Source organism: Euprymna scolopes, chromosome 17 (genome assembly GCF_053919585.1).
Source record: "Euprymna scolopes isolate OS-2025 chromosome 17, ASM5391958v1, whole genome shotgun sequence".
NCBI lineage: Eukaryota > Metazoa > Mollusca > Cephalopoda > Sepiida > Sepiolidae > Euprymna > Euprymna scolopes.
In genome coordinates this window covers 74,778,117-74,793,396 of record NC_136498.1, presented here as the reverse complement: position 1 = coordinate 74,793,396, position 15,280 = coordinate 74,778,117, and the positions used below count along the sequence as shown (strand labels likewise).

Below are 15,280 nucleotides of genomic sequence, written 5' to 3'. Positions count from 1 at the left end.
AGTGGGTAGTTTGAAATATTATAAGTGGGTAGTTTGAGATATTATAAGTGGGTAGTTTGAGATATTATAAGTGGGTAGTTTTAAATATTATAAGTGGGTAGATTGAGATATTATAAGTGGGTAGATTGAGATATTATAAGTGGGTAGTTTGGGATATTATAAGTGGGTAGTTTGGGGCATTATAGAAGAAGAGTTTAATGCATTATACGTGAGTAGTTTAGGACATTATAGGTGAGTAGTTTGAGTTATTATAAGTTGATAAATTTGGGCCTTAAATGTTAGTAGTTGTAGAAATATAAGAAAATGAAAATGTATAGAAAAATAAATTGTTTTTCTTTTTATGCTGTTTTTTAGGTCGACTGCACATCAGTTGTTGTGCTGCAAGGAAATAGAAAGAGAGAAAATGTAATGATTGATAAAATCTGGAAAATCAGTTTGAGATTATCTAATTTGCATGTAATTTAAAATTCATTAAAATTAGGCGTAAACGTTGGATGTGTATCATGGCTTCGGGTTCCTGCAATCAACATATAAAACAAAATAGAAGAATGCCGACGCCAAGACGGGTAAAAATGAAATCCCCGAACAAAATATTTTGCCATCACTTTTATGTCTTCCGCATAAAAATATAAAAAAATACTAAACTTTTTTGCTAGAATTCTGATTTCAATTTTGATCAAAATCCATTACACGTTTTTGCTTTTAGTAAATGTCTCAAATTTAAGACTTAAGCTTTAAAGTTCTTAGGTAGGAAATTAAAATTCATTGAATCTTTCTTAATGGGCTCCTAATGATTATGGATCAAATATCATACAAGTTGAGACCCAAGAATCGCTTACAGTTCCATATCATAAAAAGAACAGGTTCTACTGAACACATAGATGAGACCTTGATAAGTAATACCAGACCTGTTCGCTGTGGACCTGGAAGTAATGGTCCACAAAGGAAAACTTTACTTTCCCTAAAACTTTCAATCTAGGACCTCACCACCGGATAAATTTTCATATAGTCAGGACAGATTCTGTTTAAACTGTAGATGGAATCGTGGCAGGTACTACCAAGCTGAGTAATAATAAATCTAGGAATTCTGTTACAAAGAATTATAGAATTAATATATACATTTAAGTTAGAGTAAACCATGGTAGAGGTCAGTACATGTAGGAAGAATTTTTATACTCTAGCAATTTCTATTTTAGGACTGTTTGCCTTTGTAATTCCCTCAACGTTCTGTTTCCCCCACCGTACTAACATGCAGAAATTTAAATGTAACGTGAACAAATGTATTGCTGCTTAACTCTTCATTCAGGTTCCTCCTCCTACATCTGGCTCCTACTACAGTAGAATCTTACGTTTCAATAATAATATACCTTTTTTGATATGAACAGACGTAAAAAATTGTGCAAACCTGCTATATGAGATAAAGACAAAAAATTCTAAGCCATTTGTTGATAAACAAAGTAAGATAAAATAAAATAAAATCGGGCGGAAAAGTAAGATTAAGAGGGGATATCTTTAATATTTCTAATAAAATATATATACCTTTGTATTCGTCCGCCTTTAAAGCCCGTAAGTATCATCGTCAACCCATTCATTGGGATGTTGTTAAATGTAGTTTATGAATGGTTTAACTGGTGATATGTACAAACTTCAAAGGAAACGCTAATAAAGTAATATTACCAGTTTAAAATAGTTGGAAACGCTATATTTGAAATTAACTTAAATAATTTAATTATAAAGGGAGATAACTGACATTTTTGAAAAATAATACTCAAAAAGAACTGCCATTTTTTAAAAATAATACTCAAATAGAAAAACAAAGAAAACTTTTATTGTTCAAAGGGAGGTGACCACTAATTACTTATAAATTAGTTATTTTTTATATAATGTTTTCAACATAATAAAATTAATAAAATCAATAATAGTAATACCATGGATCTTTTTGGTAGTAATTAAATAATAATATTATTTATAATAGCAACTATAATATTTATGGATCTAATATTAATAAAAATAATAACATATAAATTCCAAAATGAAATAGATAATAAAATAAAATAGAAAATAATGGTAAAATATCAAATAAGATAATAATAATAATAATAATAATAATAATAATAATAATAATAATAACAATAATAATAATAATAATAATAATAATAATAATAGTTATTAAGCTATAAATTATAAATTTTAAAATAGATTAGTAATAAGAAAATTTTATGATTTATGGTGGCTTAAATTTGTCGAACCTAAACCAACGTTTATGAATGCATCCCGTAGGAATTTCGCCTTTTAAGTTTAAGATAATGAATTTAGTGTCATTATATCTTAAAATATTAAGGGCTTCATATTTCCAAAGTGTACAGAATTTGTCCGCCGGCATATATGCTTTATAAGATCATATTATTTCCCATTTTAAATTGAAGGGAATACTTCTATCATTAAGTCGCCAAATATGTTTAGATAAAGAAGTCTGTTTTTTTTTCAGGGAAAGATTTTTGAAGGAGTGCTTATGGGTGGAGATTCTGTGTTTGATAAGTCCAGATGTGGACCCGAAGTAAATTGCATTTTGTTTAATATATTTGTTGTCAGCTACATTAAGAGTGGTATTGGTATGTAATAGGTTTGGTTGTATTTGATTGGTAGATTGGTTAATGGGGTGCTGTCATTGATTAACTGTATGGTGGAGTTAGTCTGTGAGTTGCTATAAACATAATTTATATTTGGGGTTTGTGACACTGTGCAGCTATAAATCACACTTTTTACTTTGAAGGTACCTTGTAAAGGACATTTATATTTTCTTCTACAGTTACAGCCTGCTATAGTTTCCATATTTGCATTTTGTATCTTATTAAATTTTTTTATTGTTGGAACTAATTATTTTATGTAGGTTTGGCATAGTTGAGTAAAACACTTTGATTGTGTCCTTATTAAAGATTTTATTGTATCTATGAGGGACTTTAATATTTTTTTTTATAATATTTTAAAGAATTCCCTGACTAAGTTAGTCTCAAGATTTTTAGAATATGCGTCCAAAAATTAAGGAACAAGATTTTAAAACCTAATATTTGTTAGAAATAATAACTTTGAAAAACTGAAATTTTGGCAACTGGTAGTCGTTATCATCCATAATAACATACTAACATTTGAATCATTTGCAAAGCATATAGAAAGAATTGTAACAATTATTTATTTATCTTCAAAATAGGAACGTCCAAAAGAAAGGGACAAAATTGAGAAAAACAATGTAAACAGCCAAAAAACAATAAAAAATACATGTACAATCAATATTTAGTAAATGACCCCTTGCTCTCAATGACAGCTGCACATCTTCGACTACAAGAACGAATCAGTTCTTGATAATTCTCGATACTAATTTTAGACCATTCTTCTTGAAGCTTCACCCACACATATTCCATGTTAGTGAGATTTCTTTCCATAACTTTCACTCCTAAGGTCTTCCAAAGATGTTCTATTGGATTTAAGTCAGGAGTTTGCGGTGGCCAATCCATAAATTTCGAAATCTTGCTCGCTAAGGTAACTCATTACCACTTTTGCCTTGTGACATAGGGTATTATCTTGCATAAAGGTAGCCCTATTGAAACCTGAATTCTGTATGATTGGCACAACATGATCTTGAACAATGTTTTTTTATAGTTCTGCGCATTTACACGAGTTTGTAAACCTGAATTCTGTATGACTAGAAAACATTCCAAATACCATGACGCTTCCGGCTCCAAACTTGACAGTTTTCTTAGTACACTTTGCACTTAATCTTTCACCAATACGTCTCTTTACATTGTTTTTTTCCATCATTTCCAAATAAATTAAACTTGCTTTCATCACTGAAAAAATACTTTTGCCCAATTTTCATTTGATGTCCAAATTACATACCTGTTTGTAAACTCTAATCTCTTCTTCTTATTCTTCGAACTAACAAATGGTTTCTTCCCTGGGGTTCGATTAAACAGCCCTATTTCTTGCAGTCGTCTAGAAACAGTATGTCTTGACACATTAACACACGAGACACTATTCATAACTCTTTTAATTTCTGTGAAAGACTTAAAACGGTCCTTTAATGACATACGCTGCATTATTCGATCTTTTCTTGTGGAAGTTTTGCGGGGTCTACCGGTTTTAAAAGCACTAACTATTTTGTCAGTTTCATTGTAGGATTTAACAACCCTGCCTACAACACTCTTGGAACGTTTCACTTTTTCTCTAATGGTATGCTTTTCCTTGTGTAGCTTCACAATAGCTTGTCTTACGGAGTAATAAAGTTTTTGGCGTTTCGACATGGGCCGACTGATGCAACGTTTACAAATGACAAAGACTTATTCTTTAGAGGAAATCAAAAAGTTTGAATATAGCATACTGTTTAAAGTGTTTTTCTCAATTTTGTCCCTTACTTTATGACGTTCCTATTTTGAAAATAAAAAATAATTCTTATAATTCTTTTTCTATCCTTTGCAAATGATTCAAATTTTAGTGACTTGTATGTAATGTACTGAGTTCGTGTAATCCAGTAAATTTTCATATACCAATAATTTTAAGCCAAAAAGATTTGACTTAAAGAGTAAGCTACAAAATTATCATATTTCATAATTTAGCATTAATATTGTGTAAGCAAAATCAAGATTTCAAAAATAAATGTTGATAGCAACAAAAATGTACTTCATTTTACGTTACAATTGTTTCCATGTCCAGTCGACAATTTCAAACATTATATCGTTTGAAAATTTTCAAAAACCAGCATTTCTTCAGACTTTATGGATAAAAAAACTTTTGACAATAGAGCATTTTGAAGAGAAAGAATCAGAAATTTATAAACATACACACATACCTAACTTTATATAATGATATTAAGGAATTGAATTAAAAACAACGTTATTAATCAGATCACGTTTTTTGTTGTAAAAACTTAGTATTTTCGTCTTATAAAATAAATTTTCTTTTCACGGATGTTTTATATGTTCAATGATTTCTGTATTTTTAATCTATTCAGGTGGTTCGCCAACAAAAGGAGTTTGAACACTTATATCAATACGCATCTGAATTAGAGATATCGAATCTTCAGACTGTGGAGCAATTATTTGAATACAAGTCAAATGATCTGAAAATTGCCAGGTAAACGTTTTGTTTAACTTTACAAAAACAAAAATGAATAAAAGTGATCAATGCCTATTATAAAGCGATGTATAGAGTTTCATTATATAAAATCAATATAGATTTATTATTTGATGAAAGTCAAATATTCAAATAATAAGATTTGATCTTATATATATATATATACATATACATATACATATATATAACTACTTCATTTAATCACATAAACTAATATACGAAAGTATAAATTTATGCATAAACTTTAAGTATTTACTCCAACAGTGTTCAATATGCAGAATATTCTGTGTAGCTTAATCGCCATGTATATTTTCTAACTCACTATATATATATATATATATATATATATATATATATATATATATATATATATATATTGCTGATTATATATTTAAATTTCTTTCCGAAAATATAATTTTCCAAACAACATTTAAAGTAATTTTCTTAATCCATTCATTTTTTAATTCCCACTCTCAGAAATGTAACAAATTTCACCTGTTTAAATTCCAATTACGCTGAATTTATCATGTCTATTATTGCTAATTGGAATCTTCATTCTGACCAGATGGATTTTACCGCATAAAAAGCACGTCTATCTACAGACTCTACATTACAAGAAAATGAGACTTAATACATCTAAAATTCTACGTATCATTATGTTCTATTCCAGGACCACGACTCTAAGGCCATATCATTTTATTGTTTTAATCCATTTTTTCCTTTTCTATGTCCCTTTTTAAAGATTTTAATCTTTAATATATTTTCTATATATGTTCTAAATAGCAAAATTATATCAAACCAGAATTAATATTTTACTAATGATTTTCCTCTGAGGCGATGAACCTACATCGAAAATACATGGATTAAAGAAATTAATTTAATTTTTTTATTCTTTGTTCAAACAATAAATTTTTGTTTTATGACTTCTTTTCTGAAAGAAAATTGCTCTATCTAGTATATTGAGCAACTTTATTTAGCTGGGATTGTCTTATATAAAAATATTACTTCCCAAAATATTTTGTAAGACTAGAAACCACAAGATTGATTAATCTGTGATATAATCCATCTCCTTATTCTGGTGTATATATACAGGGTGAACCGAAAATAACTCCCTAATCTAAGATAACCTTATTTTTTAAGTATAATTTCTCCAATTAATGAATATGAGAAGAAAATATATGACAGGACTTGTATTTAAAATTCAATATGGGCACCATTATTTGGCACCTTTTCGTCAGCTTTTTTAAGTCGACCATGAACCACATCAGCTAATTTCGCAAGGCACTCTTGCAGGATCGAACTAATAACTTCACGTATTCTCTCTTCAAGATAAAGACCAAATTCATATAACAGATCTGAAAAGAAAACAAAAGCATAGATTTAATTACGAAACAAAAATTGAGAAACATATCGCAGAATTTGAATAAATTATAGTAATCCTAGAATAGGGAGTTACTTTCGGATCACCCTGTATGTATATATGTATATAACGTGAGCGTATGTATATATGTGTGTGAAAGAGAAAGAGAGAGAGAGAGAGAGAGAGAGAGAGAGAGCATAACCAGAATGAATGTTATTCGTTATTAAGATATTAGTTACTAGCAGGGCACCCGGCATTACCCAGTCATAAAATTGATATTTTAATTTATACAAATTTCATATTTACTACTATTATAGTGCTAACTCCATATTGATTATTATATTCTAGTGATTTCAAAGTAAAAAACATTAAATTGAATGCCATCAGCTAGAATCGACATCAAACATTTATCGCTCCTGTCTTAATCGGTACTATTTAAACTATTATCAGACAGATAAGAAATATTGTAAAGTGAACTGACTTGCGCATGCGTACAAGAGCATTTTAAGTCGACTTACGCCTGCCAAGTTCCATTTGTTTTTCAATTTTGACTTTTTAGTGGCCATTTATATCGGCTAAAAGCCCATAAAAGAATTTCCCCCCAAAATGCAACCATTTGGCCCATTGTGCCATTCTGCATCATTGCGTATATATATATATATATATATATATATATATATATATATATATATATATATATATATATATAATAAAAATTACAATAAGTTTACCAAGGTAATCAAAATGGTAAACTTAAAATATATTATAAATATTAAAAAGTTAATATTTATAAGTAAAATAAACTCAGCCAGATGTAAAAGCTCAATAAAACCGAAAAGGAAATAGAGCTTATAATATGAACAAATGATTAATAAAACATGTTAAAAGACATATTGAAAAAGAGTTAAAAACATATTTAATTTTAAAAAAGGAAACACATGATAAGTGGATAGTCCTTAATCCGCGGAGTTTCGAAGAAATACTTTCCTTCTCATCAGAGGGCAGGAATTAGCAAAATAATAAAAAGACCCTTCACCGGACTGTCCGTTCATGTGAAATCTTTTTATTATTTATCTTTTGCCTCCTGTTCCCTTTACCTAACCCTTTTTTTAACCAAGTAAGATCTGTGACTTACTTGTAGTTTCATAAAATACTTTCATATGCAAAATCCGATCCTGCATTTTGCTAATTCCTGCCCTCTGATGAGAAGGAAAGTATTTCTTCGAAACTCCGCGGATTAAGGACTATCCACTTATCTTGTGTTTCCTTTTTTAAAATTAAATATGTTTTTAACCCTTTTTCAAGATGTCTTTTAACATGTTTTATTAATCATTTGTTCATATATATATATATTGAATCCCCGAAACAGTGTTTCATGGTAAACAACTGATGATCCCTTGAAAAATAAATTATTGGTACTATAGTAATTTGGAGAGCGAGTTGATGCAGTGATTGCAGGTAATTAAATGACTTACTGACTAGATGGTTTTCTAACGAATGATAAAAAATATTATTTTGTATAGTTTTAAAGGTTAAAAACTTCAAAGAATATATATATATATATATATATATATATATATATATATATATATATATATATATATATATATATATACGCAGTATCGTCAGTTTCAAATCCAAACAAATGAGACCTTTTATTAGTTTCCTTTACTGGACAATCTTCAGCCTCTGTTTATGTCTTTAGAACACCTTTCCAGATTAGCAGACATAAACAGAGGTTGACAAAGTTCTGGTAAATGAGACCAACTATACGTCCCCTTTGTTTGGATTTGAAACCAACAGTACCGATGTTCTTCTCATCCTCCGTAATATATATATATATATATATATATATATATATATATATATATATATATATATATATATATATTGCTCTATTCTTAAATATTAAGCTTTTCCTTTTGGGCTAGGATCTCCTTGAAAGTATTACTTCAAGTAATATCTATCAGGATTTTTCATCTGAATTCTATCAGTGTCTTATCTCGCTTATATATATATATATATATATATATATATATATATATATATCCAGAATTAGAAAAAGATTATCAGCTTGCGTTGATATAATCAATATTTAATTAAAAAAAAGCACAATATGCAATTGATTTTTGATATTTTTGCAGTCAGCAAAATATGACAAATCAATCTGAACTTTTCTTTGGTTAATTAAATATTGATTGCCAACAAATCTCTTGTTCAAAGACTTTGTTCGTTTTATGTTTCTTCATTCGATGTTATAGCATATTAACCCTTTTGAAACATAGTTCATTTGGAAACCATTCAATAGGCTACACTATACTGAGTTGTCAACAGAACTTGGGGGAATTTTAAACATGCGATGCTTTCTACATCTCAGATGAGTATACTGCTAGGAGATATATTGTTAGGAGATATACTGTTAGGAGATATACTGTAAGGAGATCACCGGACGTGTCACACGTTAGGGAAGCCCCTCTTCCAAAAATACTTTACTCAATTATAAACTAATGAAAAGAGTCTCTTGATCATGATTTTGTTCTAAGTGTATTATTCAAAATTGATATTTCAAAAGATGCATTGGATTTCTGTTGTTGTTAAAATTGTACATAAAAATATGTATTCTTCAGAAGTAAAAGTCTAACGGTACCAAGTTGAGACTATACCGTGGGTGAGACAGCACCGTCCAGCCAAACTTTGTCACACATTCTGTGGTGTTCAAACTTGTGTATGGTCTCCCGTTGTGTTACCAACGGATTTTTTTCCCTTTTCTCTGGCCTTTCACGGGCAATCTGAGTCTTCAGCTTTGTCAATGTTTCAATGTAACAAGTGAGTTGACAGTCAACCCTGGTTCCAAGAAATCCAGAAGGATGACACCCTTCCTACCCCAGAAGACGGTGTTCATAACTTTGACTGTAGATGTCTGCATCTTGAACATTTTTGTGGAGTGTGAGAGGTGCCATTCTATCGACTACCATTGTAACTTCAGTTTACAATGGTGACTTGTCACCAATGATGATGCAGTCCAAGAAACTGTTACCTTCAGCTTCATTTAGATTTAACAATTCTGACTGACATCCCATCGCTGCATGAGCATTCATAAAACCTGCCGAGCACACATTTTGATGTATCCTAAGGATGACAATATCGTTTCTAGTGTACTGACACCCACTTCAACTCTATGCACATTTCGCATATTTAGAAAATAGAATATCGTTTAAAATCAAACAAGGAACTGCTGTTTCACTAAAAATATCAAAACTATAACCTTCGTAATAAACGTCGTTCAATAATAAAGTCCACAATAAGACCACATTCTCAGCAAGAATTCTACATTCTAGGGATCTCAAGCATAATGTGAAGTTCTCTAGAGGTCACTGCCTGCTGTGAAGTGCATTGTATGCATCACTATATCAAAACATGGCATAATTAGACGGGTTTAGTTTGAGAATGATGGTTTGGGAAAAGCTGACAGTCAATTAGAAGTGTTACATTGTGTTGCTTAACAAATTATGGACGGCACTTGGTACCCATCGTGTGGCAAGAAACGGTCTCAAGCCAATATTTATCTAACCTGGCAATGGAATTTTTTCAAACATGTGATATCTATACATTCGAATAACTGGTAACACCACTTTTTTTGTGGGGGTCACTCAACGTCAGGCATCCCACCTTTCACTGTATATGAAATGCAAATTCACGTGCGGTCCCCAGTTATGTGTGAAGATATACAGCAGTATAGTATTACCAAATTGTCACCCATTTTATATTGACCAGGCTCAACGTCATTTAGTGATCTAACGGGAACCGTTGTGTCAACGTGATTATTAGAGTTTTAGTAAAATATATGTACGTTTGTTTGCACATTGAATGTTTAGATGGTTGCAGGAAGAGTGAATTAGAAGTGGTTGGAGAAATGTACTGGATAGGTCGTCATCTCAAAATGAGGCTTAATTGTTCGTAAATGATGATTAATATAAAGTGATAGTTAATAAAGCTTGCCATCAGTGCTGGGGTGTCCATTAAGAACATGTCTTGTAAAATTTTCATTTTATAACAAGAGATAATGGATGAACAATTCTTTTAATAATCATCATAGCTTTTAGGGAAAAAACGACGTTTTCTTGCGATTTTTATCTACTGCATAGGTAATAAGAAACTTACTATAAAAATGCATTGTTCAGGATCAAGGAATATCTGCTTATATCGAGACACCCTATATAAGTAATTGTTTAAAATAGATATTGTATTCAGCATGAAATAACCGAAATATATTCGCTATGTCAGGATCAAATACATTTGAGGCTCCTCAGAATAAACACCAACCAAAAGTACACATTTTTGTCTCAATAGCGATTTTTTTCTTTATTTCTGATTTTTTTTTTCATGTTATCATTTCTGATGAATGAAATATTTTTATAGCGAAAAGTTCAATATGGAAATAAATATGTTTCTGAATTTTTAAGATGAGGGTTGATAATTTGGAGGAATTTCTAATGAAAAGTTCGCAAATTACGGAAATGTCAAACGGTTACTACTGAGAATCAAATTCACAACCTAGGAGAACCCAAATTGTTTATTACACTGAAGTAGGCAAATTCATCTTAAGAATAGGTGAGCCAACAATTTATCTGTATTTTAATTGGTTAAAAATAATTAACTGAGATGATTTAATGTCTGAAATATGCTTATATAAAGCAAGGGAGGAAAAGAATGAAGAAAGGGAGATTAAAGATTAAACGCTCAGTAAAAGTGAGCCGTATTATTTTTGACTGAAGCACAAGTCGATTAATATTTTAATTTCACCTGCCACAAAGCGAATTTAGATTCTGAAACGTCAAAAAAAAAAAAAAAAAAAAGACGATGGCTGGACGCATAACCTGTTAAGTGCTGAGACATTATGTTGACTAAAGATGGCGGTGAAAAATCAGTGCCGTTCCGATCTTGAGTGTTGAGTAATTCCTAATAACAAAGATGGCAGCGAAGAATCAAATTCATTACAGAAACCACAGCGAACTGATTGAATCCAAAATTCGACAATTTTTATAGTAACTTTGGGAGCTTCTGATTGTGGTTATAACAACGATCGTCGAAATCATTGGAGTCATACCCCATTAGGAGTCAAAAACATTTTAACACACTGTACTAATCTTGACCTCTGGGGCTGTTTGGTGAATAGTCACACATCAATCTTCTAAAATAGCAAGCTCAACTTAACTGACAGATGCCTCATCAATGGCACAAGAGGGAGGCGACAAGGTCTGGGAGCTGTTTTCACAGATTTCCGAGCATGTTGAATTCACCATGCTAGCATTTTACCATACATTGCTTTCATTTCATCAAAAACCAGATCACTTTGCAACACTCAACAGGCTCCATTTTACACTTGACCCAGTTATAACACCCGTAAATTAGAAACGACAATTCGTCCAGAACTGTAATTTGCTACATAACTCATAGACGTATAAATCATTTATATTTATTATATACGGGGGTCATTCCAAAAGTAATGCCTCCTACTTTTTATTATACCAGAACGGATCAAAGAGGATTGCAAATTGCATTGTTATGATGACTAAACATATATTTATCACCTGGCGGTTTCACCTTTCTGTTGAACATATTGATCGTGTGGAAATCTTAGAAAGCAACCCCTGTCATGTACCTACGTCAGAAGCAGAGATGTGCCATTAAGTTCTTCCATGCGGACAAAAATTGAACTAATTAACATTCATCAGCACATGTTGAACGTTTACAAAGCCGATGCAGTTAATGTGAACGCAGTAAGGAGATGGGTTCGTCGATTTCAAGTGGCGCTAGAGATATAAGTGAAAAAGCACGCTCCAGATGCCCATGCACAGCTACCATTCCAGAAAACACAGTTTACCTCAACTAACTCATCCACACTGATCGGCAGATAACGGTGAATGAAATGTGTGTAGAGTTAGAGTGGGTGTCAGTACACTAGAAACTATATTGTCATCACTAGGATACAGCAAAGTGTTTGCTAGGTGGGTTTTATGAATGCTCATGCAGGACCAAAAGGACCAGCAATGGGACATCTGCCAGAACTTGTTAAATCAATATGAAGCTAAGAGTGGTAGTTTCTTGGACTGCATCATCACTGGTGACAAATCACCATTATGATTTGAAGTCCAAAAGGCAGACGATGGAATGGCACCTCTCACACTCCACAAAAAAAGTTCAAGATGCAGACATATGCAGTCAAAGTTATGTAAACCGTCTTCTAGGATAGGAAGGGTTTCTGGATTTCTTGGAACCAGGATTGACTGTCAACTTTGACCATTACATTGAAACATTGACAAAGCTGAAACCCCAGATTGTCCGTGAAAAGCCAGAAAATAGTTACATGAATGGTTACATACAACACTACTTGTACAGGTGAACACCGGGTTTGCAACACAACGGTTGACCACACACACGTTTGACCACCACAGAATATCTGATATCTGACAAAGTTTTGCTGGACGATGTTGTCTCATCCACTATATAGTCTCAACTTAGTACCGTTAGACTTCCACTTGTTCAGATCTCTGATAGACCCATTTTCCTAACAACAACGCCATTGCTTCAGCAAGCATTTACGACCAAGCCATCAAGACTCATTCATTGCTGGCAAAAGTGCATTAAAAATAAATTCTGGTTTTTGATGATATCACTCCTGTTTTCGTACCTCTTCAACTTTTTGAGTTAAAAATAGGAGGTATTATTATTGGAATGATCCTCGTATAAATAAATAGAACATATTACGTATTAGAATTTTTTAGATGTGGATCGATCATTTGGGTTATTCGGATTATTCAGACTATTATTCTCATAGATAACCCCTTGCACAATGGTTAAAGGCTTTATTAATAATCAGTTCCAGTTGCTAATTTTCTGAAGGCTGCAGAGTTATTCCTTATTACAAGCGATAGCAATTAATATTTTTAATATGTCATACATGACAGAATAGAAATTATCTATTCCTCCTCCCTCTCTAGATAAAATAAGGAATTTAGTTCAAAATACTGTATAGGTTCCCAAGTACGTTATAAATGCCCCTAATTTCTACAAGATACCCGTGAAGGAGGTTGGAGGTAAAGTTTGGAAAATAATAATTGAGATGAGAATAATCTAAGTCATACAAACAAAACATAGTTTTATAAAAATAAAAGTATTTTATTTATTTATTTATTTATTCATTTGCAGAATTCATAGTTGTTTTTTTTTAAAGATGTTTCGGCCAACTATTTTATGGTCTTCTTCAGATGATTAACCGCAACAGGATAGCAATGCTGAGTCTCTTAATTGTATTCTCGGTAATTACTGCCTTCCATAGTTGCTGTTGTATCACCACGTTTAATGGCCAGAAGAATAGTTGGTCGAAACGTCGTGAAACAATAACTATTAAGATAAGGATAACAGTCCGCAAATAAATAAATAAATAAATATACAAATATACAAATTACTCATCTGAAAGGATTCCAATAATAAAATAATAAAGGTATTTTATTATTCGTAATGTCTGTGTGGGTTGCATACTTTCATAGTTTCCGTTTTATTAATATTTTATCTCGAACAGGCGCTTCTATATTATACAAGTGAAAGAAATATTAAATTTCAAGTGAAACAAATGTTACCTATGTAATTGACAGCTCTCAGAATAGTAACATATCCAAAAATTATAAAAAACGATAAGGGAAAAAATAATTATTAATGAAAAAAAGACATTTGTGAAAGGAAGTGAAATCACTATATTACGCTTACTAAAAAGAGATAAGTTGATATGGGAGATAATTAAATTCTGTTGCTTACGTCACATGATGAACGTAATTCAAAATGTCGGACAAAATTCATTCCCCATATAAACTTTATCAAAAACAGTTTTTCATTAATAATTATTTTTTTATCTTATCGTTTTTCGTAATTTTGGGATATATTACTATTTGTGATATGGCAATTACGTAGGTACCATTTGTTTCACTTCAAATTCAATATGATTTTCGTTTATATAATATAGAAGCGCCCTCGAACTTTTACAAGTTGATATTTTAAAATGTGCGCTTTTGCGCGTTAAAATTGACACTCTGAACGCCTATCATAAGCCGTTTTTGAGATAGAAGCATGTTTCCGTATTGGAGACGATAAATAAAATATTGCATAACGACTTAAGTAATCTCCATTTCAACGAAGCAAAAACTTTAAACTTGGCGTCAAAATAACGTGCCTTCTTGTTAAGCTGCAGTCTTTGAAATTGAATGTGATTACTATTTTAATGAATAATATTTAAATAAATTTCAACTTACATTTCTTTTATATCCTTTCGGGTAATCCATAGTTACTTTTTGAACGATCTATTGTTTATCCTGTCTTATGTTTTATTATTTTTGTATTGTCAGCAAAATTTTCTTAAACCAGTGCTCGGAATCTGATGATATGGAAGCCTGTCCTGGAATTCTTGAAATGGATCTAACAAAACTCCAAGAAAACTATTCCCGCTTTCCTGCGTTAATGCATTCCCCAGAAGGTAAGTAATTTTCTTTTATCACATTATTTAAAGACGAGTTGTAAAAACTTGAATGATTGCATACAATACTACTTGTACTAGCTGAAGTACATGTCAACACCGGGTTTCTCTTTTTTTAAGATATACTCACCGGAATTATTTCCATGAATTACTTACCTATCTATCTATCTATCTATCTATCTATCCATCCATCCATCCATCCATCCATTTATCTATCTATCTATCTATCTATCTATCCATCGATCTATCTATCTATCTATCTATCT

General features: G+C 31.2%; 1 protein-coding gene across 3 annotated transcripts in view; it reads left to right on the top strand.

The window, feature by feature from the left end:
- The window catches only part of LOC145296802 (coiled-coil domain-containing protein 83-like), a 277,113-nt gene that overhangs the window by 225,504 nt on the left and 36,329 nt on the right, over window positions 1-15,280 (top strand). For all 3 annotated transcript variants that reach the window (XM_080142876.1, XM_080142877.1, XM_080142875.1), the window contains 2 exons: window positions 5,006-5,127; window positions 14,887-15,014. In XM_080142876.1, coding sequence (XP_079999002.1) covers window positions 5,006-5,127; window positions 14,887-15,014 — 250 coding nt within the window. The remainder of the gene's footprint in view (window positions 1-5,005; window positions 5,128-14,886; window positions 15,015-15,280) is intronic.